The sequence below is a fragment of the Galeopterus variegatus genome, unplaced genomic scaffold (assembly GCF_000696425.1).
Source record: "Galeopterus variegatus unplaced genomic scaffold, G_variegatus-3.0.2 Scaffold933, whole genome shotgun sequence".
In the NCBI taxonomy this organism is placed as follows: Eukaryota; Metazoa; Chordata; class Mammalia; order Dermoptera; family Cynocephalidae; genus Galeopterus; species Galeopterus variegatus.
In genome coordinates this window covers 329,994-345,340 of record NW_007727044.1, presented here as the reverse complement: position 1 = coordinate 345,340, position 15,347 = coordinate 329,994, and the positions used below count along the sequence as shown (strand labels likewise).

Genomic DNA, 15,347 nt, shown 5'->3' with positions numbered 1-15,347 from the left:
TGCAGCCCAGTAGAAGAGCACTGAAGAAACGCAGCCCAGTAGAAACAGACATAATAACACAAACTATAATATGTTGATTTCATGGTGATGGGCATAAGGGATTGTGGGAACATATATTAGGGGCAATTAATTTTGCCTGGGCCTAGAGGGTAGAGAGTGGACATGGAAAGAGGAGAAGTGGGTAGGTGGGAATTGGTCCTAGAAAGTTGAGAATGGAGTTGACATTTTAACTACATCTTAATAATTGACTGAAAATTTAAAATAGTGACAAAATCAAATGCTGGTAAGGATTCAAAGAAACTGGATCACTCATACATTACTCGTGCGAATGTAAGATGGTGTAGCCACTCTGGAAAAGTTAAGAAAACTAAAAATGCATTAGATAAGACACCAAAAGCACAAGTAAGAAAATAAAAAAACAGATAAATTGATTTCTTCAAAAGCGAAAACTTATATGCTTCAAAGGACATTATTAAGAAGGAGAAAAAGCAACCCACAGAATGGGAGAAACTATTTGCACACCATATATATGATAAGGGAATTATATCAAGAATATATAAAGAAATGTTACAATTCAACAATAAAAAGACAACTCAATTTAAAAATGGGCTCCAAAGAAGATATGCAAATGGCCAACAGCACATAAAAAGATGCTGAATATCATTAGCCATTAGTAGAAATTAAAACTAAGAAGTGTTTAAAATATTTTTTTTTCTCCTTGAGATAATGATTTTATTTCTTTTGGATATATAACCAGAAGTAGGATTGCTTGGGCCGGCCCGGTGGCACACTGCTACAGTGCGCCGCTTGGGAGCGTGGTGGCGCTCCCGCCGAGGGTTCGGATCCCACATACAGACCAGTTCCCGCTCACTGGCTAAGCGAGGTGTGGGCGCAACACCGAGGGTTGTGATCCCGTTGCCGGTCCCAGTCCGGTACGGGCGCGACACTGAGGGTTGCGATCCGTTGCCGGACACGAAAAAAGACAAAAAGGAAAAAAAAAAAAAAAGAAGTAGGATTGCTTGAAATATTATTTAATGTTTTATTTGAAAATAATAATAAACCATAAATAATAATAAATGTTATTTTTAATAAATAACATTTTTAATGAAAAATAATTATATCCTCCAAAGGGAAAAAATAGTGAGAAGAGTGGCATTGTTTTACAACCATGCAATTTTTTATATCTGATTTAGTAGAAGATAGCATGATTCTCATGTTTTTTCAATCTTTGCAATATTTTATTTTAGTTGAAATATGTAAAGAAAATTCACTCTCATACAGATTAGTTGGAAAAGGGAGGATATTTTAATGGCCTTTTCATATAATTCTGGGCTAATCTTTTTTGATACTACATTAAAACTCAACAAGTGACAATTTCATATAAGATTAGTTGCACTACGGAATCTGAAGGCGTATCAGTGAAGCTTTTATACTCTGTAACATTAAAACCCATTGATCTATCTTGTACTTTGTTTTTTTTTTTTTTTAAAAGATGACCGGTAAGGGGATCTTAACCCTTGGCTTGGTGTTGTCAGCACGACGCTCACCCAGTGAGCTAACCGGCCATCCCTATGTGGGATCCGAACCCTTGGCCTTGGTGTTATCAGCACCGCACTCTCCCAAGTGAGCCACGGGCCAGCCCCTATCTTGTACTTTGAATGGAACTTTTACCCGTGATGATTTTGTAACATCATGCCCTAATTATTTGGAAGATATTGGTTCACTGAGTTATACAGATATTCTAAATATTAACATATTTTATTATACTATATTTAAAAAATCATATTCATTAGTATCACTGTCAATCATGTTAAAGTCACGCTCATGGTGGTGGATAAAAGGTTTTCAAAAATTCTGATTTTCACTCAAAAATCTCAATACAGATTATTATTAACTTCTGTTTCAGTAAGGATATTCTTAATTGACATTGGCTTAAAACTTTTTTTATCCATTCATTCATTCATTGATTTATTTTCAATGTATGTAGAAGTGAAGAATACAATGACTACTAGGAAAGTTTGATGCCACTACCTAGATTCATGCTAAGACCTAGTAGTTTTACCATGCTTTTTCATCATCAGTGCAAATTTCAACAGAGTACAAAAGGGCAAATAATGTTTTAGTAATATTGTGAAAACAGTTTGACCTTGCAGACGCACTGAAAGGGTTTCAGAGACCCTTGCCTTCTTGAAGCAAAAATCTAGTTAAAAAGCTATTGTAATAGTCCTCCTATAGCTAATTTATTTATATTACAAGTTGTTTTACCTCCTGTATGGAAGACTATAGTAGATCCTGGGGATTTGGCAATGAACAAAATAGTTTAAAATATCTGTAGTAGAACCAAAAATAACTAGTGGTGTGATTGGTCTCATCTAGACTTGGATAGATATTAGGCATAGCCATGACTTTTTGCAGTTGGAAAGAGAAATACCACAGGCAGGAGAGCAGATTGGGCTGAAGCTGGGGGAAAAGTGCTTCAGGCCACAGCAGGAGCTGAGTGGCTGGTCCACTCCAGGGATTAGGAGGGATAGGAGACATGACAGTAGAGGGGAGAGCAGAGAGGGGCATGTGTTATAGAGATGGCAGCTGCTCAAATTCTTCAGATAACTAAGCCTGTGAAAACTTTGGGGGTTTGGGGGGGATGGGGGAGGGGTTCTACTAGGATTTGGTTTGATTTTTTTAAAGGTACTTCTCTGCCAAAAGACCATTATGAAGTCCCCACAGAGGAAAAGACCCCTTATCTTAGTCCATTTCTGCTGCTTATAACAGAAATACCTGAAACTGAGTAATTTGTAAGGAAACAATATTTATTGCTTACATTTTTGGAGGCTGGGAAGTCCAAAGTCCAGAGAATACATCTGGAGAGGGCCTTGTTGATGGGTGGTGACAGCAATGCAGGGTGTCACATGGCAGATGGCTGAGTAGAGAAAGAGAGCTTCTCACATGCTCTCCTTTTAAAACAAACAGAACCATGCCCATGATCATCATTAAATCATCACTGGACTAATCCATTCGGTAGGGAATGGTCCTCACAATCTAATCACCTCTTCAAGATCCCACCTTTCAATTACCATAATTGGATTTCCCACCCTCTTAACACTGTCACCGTGGGGATTAAGTCTTAATGAGCTTGGGAGGGACATCCAATCCACAGCACCCCTTATCTATGTAATTCAAATAAAACTGGACTTTTTTGCTTGCTGTTTTTTAAGGCTGATTTTGGCATGGTGACGTATCCAAAAAATATATAAATCCAACACCTGAAAAACTTCAAAAGTAATGTAGGCCTTTAATGAAGTCTCTTGAAGATACTCCAAAGGGAATTTTAAATCAAACCACAGACAGCAAAACATTTTAAGATTTTCATCTCCCCCAACTTTCCTCCCTTCCCAACACTGACACACACCACAGAGTCACTGTCCCAGTCTCTCTGCTGTCACACAAAGGCCGAAGCTCAAGCTGGCTGCTGAAGTCCAGCTTCAGCAAGGGGTGGGTACCCAAAAAGGAATAAAGAGGGTTGGTGAAAATAACAAACACAGATGGAGACCTCAATGCATCAATATGCACATTCTCTCTCTGCGGGCTGTCAGCGTGTTGCAGCTGGAGCCCAGTAGAGCATGAGACAATGCCTTTTATTTAGATTTTTCTCTGCAGGGGAGTTTTGGGTACTATTTTTATTGTATCAGCAAGCTTAAATCAATAGTCCAAAAAGCAGGGAGGAAACTTTTTTAGAGGTCAGCCAGTCCTTTCCTTTTGTCAGCATGTCTCAGGTGATCAACTCATGCTTCTTTTTCCTGGAATCAGGTTATCAGATTGAAACCATCCCTTCATTGTCTTGAAGTTATCTTGTGACCTTTTTCTGTTAGCAAGCTGTGGTTAATATCCACCCTATTAACAGGGTGGCAGCTATTTTGTAGATAACCTATATCTGTTCTTAAATGTAAATACAACTTTGCTAAAAGGAAAAATGTTAACATTTCTGTGGCCCTGTAATCTTGATCTAAATGTCAAAGTGTCATTGTGCACAGCACCATCCCTCACAAAACCAGTTGCACTCTCTTATTTTTCTAAGATCTAATTTTGCAGGTTTAATAATTTTACAGCATATATTTTTATCCCAACACCTGATTCTTAATGATTTATTTAAAACTGGACACCACCAAGTAAAGGGAATTCTACGGTTTCATTCCCATATACTTAATTTATCCCAATCATATAATTTCCCATTAATACCAAGCATTCTCTTGCCATTAATATAATCTCCAGTAAATGATGTTTGCCAACTTAGATCATACTTTGGACGTCCCCTGGGAGGGTACAAATTTTTCCCTTTCTCATTTTATATCCCATGTAACCATTTACCTAGATGGTGGGAAGAGGATGGGGACTTCTTTTATTAATTTCTTTGGTAAAGGCAATTGCTCATGATTAATCGTAACCGATGTCTTTGAAACATCCGTTGGCATAATTAATTGACTCAAAAGGGACAATTTGGAATTGTTCAGTCTTCCCGGATCTTTGGTGGGACTGTCTAATTTTATGACAACAACTGTTTGTCATTTTCTGCATCCTTTGGAAACTTAGGAAACTGCCACGCTGACCAAAACATCAAAAGAGTAAATAAAAGCAGTACCACTATGCCAAGGCAGAGATCCTTACAGCGAAAGCAAGTGCTTGTAGCCGTGGTCCTGCCAGCAGCTCTCCCTCCGGCGGCCTTGCCAACTCGGAGAGGGCAGCCCAAGCTATTCCTTTCAGGACTCTGCCATGGCGTGGACCGCGCCAGCTGGCCTCTTTTACCCATTTCTTTCCCTTACTTCCAACTTCTAGAGTTTTTTTTCTCTGCTGATAACTCATACCTTTTAAAATTTAAACCAAGTTAGCTTCTTCCAACTCTCCTTTCCACCAGTTACCTTGCCCCTACCACACGCACAATCCATCAGCACTTAAAAAAAAAGGCACAGGGATAGGATGGAGCCTTTGAATGCTTCAATTATTTTCAATTAAGAAAATTGTTATTATCAATTATTACTAATTTATATTACTATCAATTGTTTTCTCCCTGTCATCTTTTAAATTAAACGAAATGAAATTTGAGGGTGTTTTCTTTTCCTGGTTGAATTTATAGAGAATATCTGTGATCACCAGTGCTAGTGTTTATGAAAAGGAGTAGTGAGAGATCATGATGGAAAGAGGCCAGATCAGTTTGTATATGACCTGGGACCAAATTACAAAAAGCTTTCATTTCTAGGTTAAAGAGTTTGGATCAGTCATCAGTACCTGTCACCCACTTTCTTTTATTCAACAGTGGAGCAGTGGCTCTCAACTATGAGGTTGAGGGGAATAAACTTAAACAACAAATCTAGATTTTCTGTACCAGTGTCCATGCTGGTGCTAACTGTTGCATTTCCTCAAGGACTTCTCAGACCTCAAACTTTTTGGTCCTTTAAAAAAAATTATTGAACACTTACAATAGTGCTTTCTACATGCCAGTCACTGTTCCAAGTGCTTTAAAGTATTAACCTGTTTAATCTTTATAAACAGTGCATGCAATAGATGTTGTTACTGTCCCTGTTTTACTGATGAGAAAACAAGGGCACAGAGAGATTAGGGAACTTGCTCTAGATCCTACAGCTAGAAATTAGGTGGTAGAGACAATAAAAACCCAGCAATCTAGCTCTGGAGTCCATGCTCTCAATCTCAGTCTATGCCACACTGGCCAGTGCTTGTGAAAGCAGAATGCTGGAACTCTCTGCATCTGAATCACCAGGGATACTTAAAAGTGCAAATTTTGGCCCACCTCTGACTTACCATATCAGAATTTTTTTTCAGGGGGTGGGTTTTATAATTTTTATATTATAAAATCTTGCAGGTGATTCTGATATGTATCCTTTGTTAAGAACTTCTGTTTTAGGACCTATTACTGTCACTGCTTTCACTTCTGATCCCAGCTTTCTTTGACTGTAAGATTAATGCTTTCTGAAAGATACCTAATTAATACAGAACCTAAAATTAATACTGTTATACTTCAGTTTGCCTTTTAAGACATTGCTCCCTGAAATTAAGATGAAATCTTTTCTAGAACAATACTTGACCAAACAATGAAAATTAAATTTTCATTATTTCCTACTAATGCATTATATCTCAAAAATGCACTTTAAAACTAAATGGAAACTGAAATCTTCTTGTTTATTTATGATGAGAATGATGAAAGCTCTACTAGGCTCTGGAAAGTATATCCCATGTACTATGAAAAGAGAACTCTTCTGGATTAAGGTCTGTATGGTATCATACCTCCATTCTAATGTAAGGTCTGTATGGTATCAAACCTCCATTCTTAATTGGAATTGCAGCTGGCAATAAAGCTGAGCTTCCAATGTGAGCAAGTGTTCAGTTTGGCTATTTTGCTAGCCCAAGATTCTGAGAGAAAATTTATTCACTGAGATAGGTAAATCAGATTATTGCAGATTATGGTTAAAATTTTAAGGACATAAAAAGAAATTTAAGGGACATATATTTTTTTTCTCTTTGTAGTTTGCCTTGTCAAGACCAATCTTTCCTAAAATGTACTTTAGGGACCTTTTATAGTCCCCCCTATTTCTTTGTGTGAAACCAAGATCAAAATTGCTTTGGAAAGAAAAAGATCAAGATGTATAGTGAAGGCTGAAGGAATGTCCAGTCTCTAAGGATTATGCAAGGAGAAATATAAATTAAGTGGGACCCCTTTTTTCTCCCCTTCCAGAAAGTTGGGGAATCATTGATATGAAAGAGTCAGCTAGAATATCTTCCTGTGTTCCTTTCCCACCCTGCCATGCTACCTATACACACAGATGACATTTAAGACTACTTTGAGTCTCTGCCTAGAACGTTAAAAATTATTTTTCAGGGCCGGCCCGTGGCTCACTCGGGAGAGTGTGGTGCTGATAACACCAAGGCCCCGGGTTCGGGTCCCACATAGGGATGGCCAGTTCGCTCACTGGCTGAGCATGGTGCTGACAACACCAAGTCAAGGGTTAAGATCCCCTTACCGGTCATCTTTAAAAAAAAAAAAAAAAAAATTATTTTTCATTTTCAACCCAACATTTTTCCCTTTTTTCCAACAAAAAATAATTCTCTTAGATATCTATGTTTAAGTTTTTCCTTGAAGTGTTTCCTAGTATCCTGTTTCTTAGGAAATTGTTGACTCAGTTGGCTATAGCCACAGACCCTCTTTTCTGCCCCCCTGTGGATTGCTTTTGTAGCATATCTGGCAGATGCGATTTAATCTATAGGAAATTCATTTTCTATCTGTAATCTTGAGTAAAGTGAATTTTCTTTTTTTTTAAAAGATGACCAGTAAGGGGATCTTAACCCTTGATTTGGTGTTGTCAGCGCCATGCTCAGCCAGTGAGCGAACCGGCCATCCCTATATGGGATCCGTGCCCGGGGCCTTGGTGTTATCAGCACCGCACTCTCCCGAGTGAGCCACGGGCCGGCCCAAAGTGAATTTTCTAAAATGAAACATACTGTAAACATTATGTTTGACAAACTTTCAAATGGTTAAACTGTTTATGCATTTAGTGCTTGATCTTTTCTCTTAATAAGACCTTTTTTTTTTTTTTTTTGGATTGCCATACTCAGCAAATGACAATTGATAACAAGTTTCAGGGGTCCTAACTTATTTCCCTAAATCACACATGCCCAGTCTCTGAAAAAGCTCCCTATTATAGCTGATAGCTGAAAAAATTTCAAACTTTGATTAGCTCAAGTTATTGAATGTAGTAATGTGAAGTACAGGGTCAAAGACTTCTAGTCCTATACCTGTCCAAAACATGTAACCAAGATTTTATCAATGAGCTTTCTCTAGGGAAAAATATCCTGATCTGGTTTAGAAACACTTTTCCCTGAAATTCGCATCAAGAAAGAATAATGATTTGGAAGTTACTATCTTATCCTTGGGAAAGTATTTGCAAGAAACTATTTTGACCAAGAAACTCAAAATTAATTCTCGCTTTTAAAAAGAGAGGCACATATAACCTTAGGTTGAACCTTACAAAATTACTGTTTGACCCACAGAAATGACAACTTTGTATGGTTCAACCTAATACGTTTTTGTGTGAATAAAAAGTGAGACCAAGGTCAGTTGGGCAGGTTTGGCAGGCTTCCTGCAGAGGTTGATATGAGAACCATATCTTAAAGCAAAACTTGGGTTTGTACTTAAGATTTCAAGCTGAGGTCTCGTGACCTTGCCAGCCCTATCAGGTTTGTATTAATTGTCAAAATTTTCCTCTTGTCAAAATGTAAACCTTGGCTCACTCTTGAGCCATCTGTTGTACAGTAATAGTTTTGATTTGTTCTTCCTCTAGCTGACATGCTTACTAATGGTGCAGATGCAAGCTTTATATTTCCTCTTATTGGTCTGCAGTTTTATTTCATACATTAGTGGCATATATAATGTGTTCATATTAGCTGTTTATATTAACAATTTCTAGTTTGGGGATAAGTAATGTATTTTGCGTGTGTTTTCACTATGAGAAACCCTGCATCATAGACCTTTTAATAGACTTTTTAAATGATTACATGCTATTTAATTTTACTACCTCTAATTTATTTTTTTTATTTTCAGGATATGTCACTATGTCTGTCTATATATCTTAATGATTTCATATTTCCTAATTGCTGTTGTTTTCTGATCAACAATTAATATAACTATTAGAAAACATTAGTTCCAAGTGTTGTAAATTTAGATAAATACTTTGAAAGGCCTACTTCTAATTACTGCTTTGGCCCTGTTATTTTTGAGGTTTGACATGCTCTTCAATTTGTTTGGCAGCTTGAAAAATGGTAAGGTAAATGAGGTAGAGTGATAGAAGAAAACAAGCTCTCTAAGATAGGAGCATAGGTTAGAGAAAATTTAATACAACACTATTTTTGAAATAAGGATAGATGCTGTTTTTATTTTTGATCTGGTTTTATCAGTTTTCTGTGTTGGAAAACCAATCTGATCTCTGGAATCCGGTGAGTATGGGCCAAATGTAAACTGTTAAGAGGCCAGTGTTATTAATATTGACCTGATATGCAAAACTTTTAGCTTCATAGAGGTCCATGTTGATCCAAGTGAAAGCTGCTCAGTGTCACAAGTACAGCCTATTGCAGACTGAGCTTCCTTCCTAAGGGACATCATTAGATATTAAATACATTCCTTTCTATCAAAGGTAAAGGGCTCCAACCTTGAGCCAGAGTTTCGCAATACAGGAGAAGCTGTTTTCTGTAGCATAGTAGGGACTAGTATTTGTAGATGGTCTCCTAATGAACAAGACTGGTTAAAGCAGGGCATCATTTTATACGTAAACACACACACATATCTTTATTTTATTTCATTTAATTATATAAATGTGCATTCATTTGTCCATTTTTTATGTGAGGTCAGTGTATTTTCTTTGAGTCCAAATCCACTATTTAGAGTTCTGTGTTGCCTTTTTTGTGGAAGTTACATCCATAGTTCATCAACCATAATTTTTAGTATCAGTAACAGTTACTTTAAATTAGAATAAGAACTTAAGATACTTGTTAAGCCAACTTCAGACTGTTATAATTTTTATGGTGGTTTTGCAATGAGAGAAAATTTTTTAATTTATTCACTTTATCAAGTCTTGTTCTCTTTCTTTTCATACTGTATTTTATCAGTTCATGTCATAATTTATTAAATTACACAATTATACTAACAAATATGATTGGCAAAACTGGTTTTGGAAAAAAACCCACGACACCTAGTTGTGAATGTTCAGTGTGCTATATGGGCACCAAGGAGTGAGTTCTGTAGGGGGAGTTGGAAGAGTTATTTAATCTAGCAAGTCAGTTTCTATGCTACATGGATGTGTAGAATCAACATTTGATAACTCTTAGTAGGACCTTAATTGTTTGGTTACAATTACCATCATAACCTTCAGCTAAGCAAAATGTAGTCCTATTCTTTTGGTAAGTCAACTTTTGCTTTCTTAAAAAGAGAAAAAACAGATAATTTTGGATGCTATGTTATGCACTAATATTTTGTCCATTTTTAACAAAGTGCTTGGAAAAGGGAATTGGGAGAACTATATGAAAACAGCATATTTTCTCATGTGCAGTATTGCATAACATTGGAAAACTGATGCTTTATTTTCACAGTGGAATGTTTTGGTTTTTCCCCCCATGTTTCTTTAACTTCTTCTGGGAATAGGAGTAACAATGTGTTGATTATAATATTTATCCACATAGTTTCATCCCTGAAGATACCATATGGTATCTAAGCCCTATAAAGGCTTTTCAGGAGTCCATTTGAAGATGTCTTAAAATTAGTGATATAGTTTTAAATGACAATGCCAAAAGATATATTTATCTTTATGGCAACATCCTTTTTCTAACTTTAAAATTTTTTTTTTTTTTATAAAAGATGACCGGTAAGGGGATCTTAACCCTTGACTTGGTGTTGTCAGCACCACGCCCAGCCAGTGAGCGAACCGGCCATCCCCATATGGGATCCGAACCCGGGGCCTTGGTGTTATCAGCACCGCACTCTCCCGAGTGAGCCACCGGGCCGGCCCACTTTAAAAATTTTTTTAAAGTAGTTTCACTTTTGTTGCATTTGGTTATTTTAATTGACCTAATAGAAAGTAAGGAATTTAGTTCAAATTCATCAAATTGAACCTCTGCTTTTCCAGGATTGGATTTCCTTCACTAGTTCATTAATAAGTATTTAAGTAAAGTGATAGGAGATGGGGAGAGTATCTCAAGAAGGCTTAATAATATGGTTTTTGTATGCTGTTAAAAAAATAAGAAAGCTGTCCCTGATTATTTTAACCCCTATTGAGATTTCTTTTGACCGAATATCTTTAGTACTGTTTCACAAATTTATAATATAACTAGTAATTAAATTTGGGTTTAGGCTTCGAGTGACAGAGCATACAAAATAATAGTGATTTAGACAAATTAGAATTTTATTTCTCTTGGTGGCCGGCCTGTGGCTCACTCGGGAGAGTGTGGTGCTGATAACACCAAGGCCATGGGTTTGGATCCCATATAGGGATGGCCAGTTAGCTCACTTTGTGAGCGTGGTGCTGACAACACCAAGTCAAGGGTTAAGATCCCCTTACTGGTCATCTTTTTTTAAAAAAAAAAAAAAAAAGAATTTTATTTCTCTCTCATGTGTAAGTTCCAGAGATCTTATTGTAGCTTCTTGATCATCAAGATCCCTGTCTCCTGTCTTGTTGCTCCTTAATCCTCAACTGGCAGTTTCCATCTCGATGGCCCAAAATGTCAACTCCAGCTCTAGCAGTAATGTCTGCCTACTAGCTAGCAGGAAGGAGAAAAGGAGGAGGATGGCTTTCCACCATCACCAACTTGAAGAAGTTGTATGTACTACTTCTCCTTACAGCCCACGGACCAGAATATGTGGTCTCACTTGGTTGCAAGGAAGCTAGGGAATATAGTGTTTATTCTGGGTGGCTTTGTGCCCGACTAAATATCACAGGTCCTGTTTCTACTATAATATTATAGAAGAAGGAAAACATATATTGGGGACATATGGCTGTTTCTATGTCAGTTTGCGTTTTCTCCAACCAAATAAAAACCTGGATTTATATTCGTTAAAAGAAAATAGCCTCTGTAGCACAGTGCTGAATAAATAGCAGGGCACTGTGCTCAGTAACTGTTTTTTTAATGAATTGTTAAGAAGTCAGTAAATATTTGTTGATTGACTAACTAAAGATCCTTTGTTTCTGATGATGTGACTAAAAGGATTAACGATCTAAAAAAGAGTGAGATGAACACAGAGGAAAAAAAAATGATTTGTGATTCACTGTTGTGAGGTTCAAGAAACGTTTATTTTGAAGTGAAGGCATATGATTACTTTTTAGTATAAGATAAACAGTATTAGAGTTTGTAATGTACCAGCTTTGTTTCCCAGCAGTTCTTATCTTTGGGCCTTTTGGTAAATAAGCACTTTAAATTGTAGACTATTCCCATAGTTTGCAAACCTTTAATAATTAGAGAAAAGGCAGGTTAACTGTAATAATTTGTATGCATGCAAGCTATGATTCTTTTTAATAATGTGGTGTTTGGCTTTCTGCTGCAAAAGTAACTACTTTGAAATTTAATGAAGACTGAAAGTAGGAGACAGTATGTTCAGAAAATCATATTTAAAAACAACATTTAACATGGCATCTAGATCTTAGCAGGAAACTCAGAATTAAGCCTGAGCCTGACCTTAACCCATGACCAGTGGAATCTAAGTGTGTTTATTTTTACAGTAGCCTTAATTTGGGGCTTGCAAGTTTTTTGTTTTTTTTTTTTTAAAGATGACCGGTAAGGGGATCTTAACCCTTGACTTGGTGTTGTCAGCACCACGCTCAGCCAGTGAACAAAGCGGCCATCCCTATATAGGATCCGAACCCGTGGCCTTGGTGTTGTCAGCACTGCACTCTCCCGAGTGAGCCACGGGGCCGGCCCAGCTTGCAAGTTTTTTGGTTTGTTTTCTCATTCAATTTAGAGACCCTGAGGTAGTGTTTTAATTATAGGAATTAAACCATTTATAATTTTTATGGCATGAAGATCAGCAAATTGTTTTTTACATGGTTCTAATATGTTATCTTACTCTCAGAAATGTGTGATCTTTGTGTCTAATAAAGCACTTAAAAAAAACCCAGAATGGGCCGGCCTGTGGCTCACTCGGGAGAGTGTGGTGCTGATAACACCAAGGCCACGGGTTCGGATCCCATATAGGGATGGCCGGTTTGCTCACTGGCTGAGCGTGGTGCTGACAACACCAAGCCAAGGGTTGAGATCCCCTTACCGGTCATCTTTTAAAAAAAAAACCCAGAAAACGAAAAAAACTCCCATGCTGCCGTGCTAGAATTCTAACTGAACTTCGCTCATCTCCTTCCCTCCCCCCACATTTTAAAAGATGTTTTTCAAGGAATGTTGCCTTGAATTACACAAAGCACAAGCAATTACTGGAAATGTTTTCTACACAGTTCTGTTCATGTATATCAGTTTCAATTTGTATTTGTTTTTCACATTCTAGATTTTTTCTTAGCTTTGCTGATAATTGCATTTCATAATCACATTGACGTTGAATTAAGTTGCACTGAATTTTTATCGTTCTCAGCTGTATCAAGTCCATCTTTTTGATTCGTCCTTTTATATAGCAAGTTTATTGAATGAATGATGAAACAATGAACACAGACAGAAACAAGAAAGCAAAATGGGTTAAACTTAGGTTCAGTTTTATCTTGGTTTAACCATGCTCCCTTAAATGGAAATGCTAGTGTCCTTTTTTTTTTTTTTTGTCCTTTTTGAGACCGGCCGCACCGCGCTCAGCCAGTGAGCGCTGTGAACGCACCAGTCATCCCTATATAGGATCCGAACCCGCAGTGCTCCCGCCGCACTCTCCTGACTGCGCCACGGGCTCGGCCCTCCTTTTTTTTTTTTTCTTTTGTATGTGTGACAGTTTTTATGTTTTTGCTGGGAAGAAGAGTTATTGAAAACAATAGTTCATATTAAAGTCATAGTTGTTTACAATCAGCTTTAGAATACCTACTGATACATACACATTTTCCAAAATACTTGGGCCGGACCCGTGGCTCACTTGGGAGAGTGCGGCGCTACACTGTGCGGAGGGTTGTGATCCCCTTACCGGTAAGAAAAAAAAATATATTTATATATATATATATATATATGACTGCTTAGTGGATAGATAACTTCAGTATCTTGTGACATTATCTAATCTAGCCTCCATCATTTTACAGGACTGGAAACTGAGACCCAGAAAGTATAGTCTTGTCCAAATCATACAGCTATTTAGTGGCAGAGTTAGAATTGAAACCCCTAGTCCTGACTGTTTGACTAATACTCTTTATAATATACTGTAGCGTATATGTTATCAGGACAAGGAGTATTCCAAGAATACTGTATAATGCCTGGTAATGGTAGACACTCAGTAAATGTGTATTGCCACTAAGCCAGCTATTATATATAACAGATTGTTCTTTGTCCATTTTAGGATCACCTGCTGTTACCAGCTACCACCCATAACAAGACCACAAGACCAAAAATGTCAATTGTATTACCAGCAATAAACATAAATGGTAAGTTGAAATTTTGGTTTATGAATGACATGAGATTCCTCTTTTTAACCAAGATTCTCTGGATTAAAGGACATTTAAAATGTTGGGTAAGTATATGTCTATGTATTATTTCTGAAATATTTTCCCACTGTTTTCCCACAAAATATTACTTTTAAATTGTTATTCTTTTTTAAAAAAATTACAGTATGTTTAAAAGGAAAAAAGTAGTCTTTTATTTATAAAATTGGAAAAGCTATCATCTTGACTGCTCTGTAGACTTTCTGTCTGGGGTCTTTCTAGTCACACATGTAGTGTAAGAAGTCTCTGCTGTGTTCTGACAGTAAGTTTGTAAATCAGGTTTTTGGAACTCAAAGCAGTTTTCTGTGTAACCTAAATGTTGATACGATTCTAGTCTAAGCCACAGAAGCCTATTTATGTTTAATTCATGATACTGATGAGTTTGATATTGATAGTATTACTGTTGCATTTTGTTAGTACTAGAACTGGATATTAAACAAAATAGAAATAATATTATAATACTTTTAGGCTATCCAAAGATGTTAAGACATAGTGTACCTGCGGGGTCTAGAAGGAAAAATAAGACATACACAGTAATCACTGTACTCCAAAGAGAAAGTCTAAGTAACATAGAAAGTACTAAAGAAATCTAGTAAAGGAGAGATTGCTTCCAAATGGGTCCTTAATGGAGAAGAGAAATAACTTACACCCAGTACCAACTGTGTGTTATAAATGAGCACAGTTTCAAATATTGACTAATTGCTTTCTCTGACACATCGTATTCTGCTCATTGAAAATAGGAGAGTTGGCCGTCCTCCTCAAGTTTATTTATCTGGCATAATAGAACTACTGTTAAATTTTCTGTCTAGTGGTGAAAACTTTATATGAGGAAGATGAAAATGAAAAGCCCTTTGAACTAACCTGCAGTTGAACCCGTCCATATTCTCACTGCTGATTATAATTAACCCCTCAAATATAATTATAAAACAAAACACCAGATTTTGGGGGGCGATTCTAAGTGAATTCTAACAAAATTTAGTCTTTAGGAAACCAGTATTATTCATTGTACATTTTAAGATCATAGAGAACTACAGAATTTTATGAGCTATGCACAGATAATTAGAAATGCTTATGAGTCAACTTTATAGACATAAAACATAAATGTTTTTTTTTTCTGTTAAAGCATAACAAATTATGATATTAGTCTTAAAAGATGTTCAGAACAAATTTAAGGAAAAAAACTATAACATT

The 15,347-nt window shown here is 36.7% G+C and overlaps 1 protein-coding gene across 1 annotated transcript in view; it reads left to right on the top strand.

Moving 5' to 3' along the window:
• The window catches only part of ATF6 (activating transcription factor 6), a 204,719-nt gene that overhangs the window by 127,954 nt on the left and 61,418 nt on the right, over nucleotides 1–15,347 (top strand). The window contains exon 15 of the mRNA XM_008573560.1: nucleotides 14,015–14,099. Coding sequence (XP_008571782.1) covers nucleotides 14,015–14,099 — 85 coding nt within the window. The remainder of the gene's footprint in view (nucleotides 1–14,014; nucleotides 14,100–15,347) is intronic.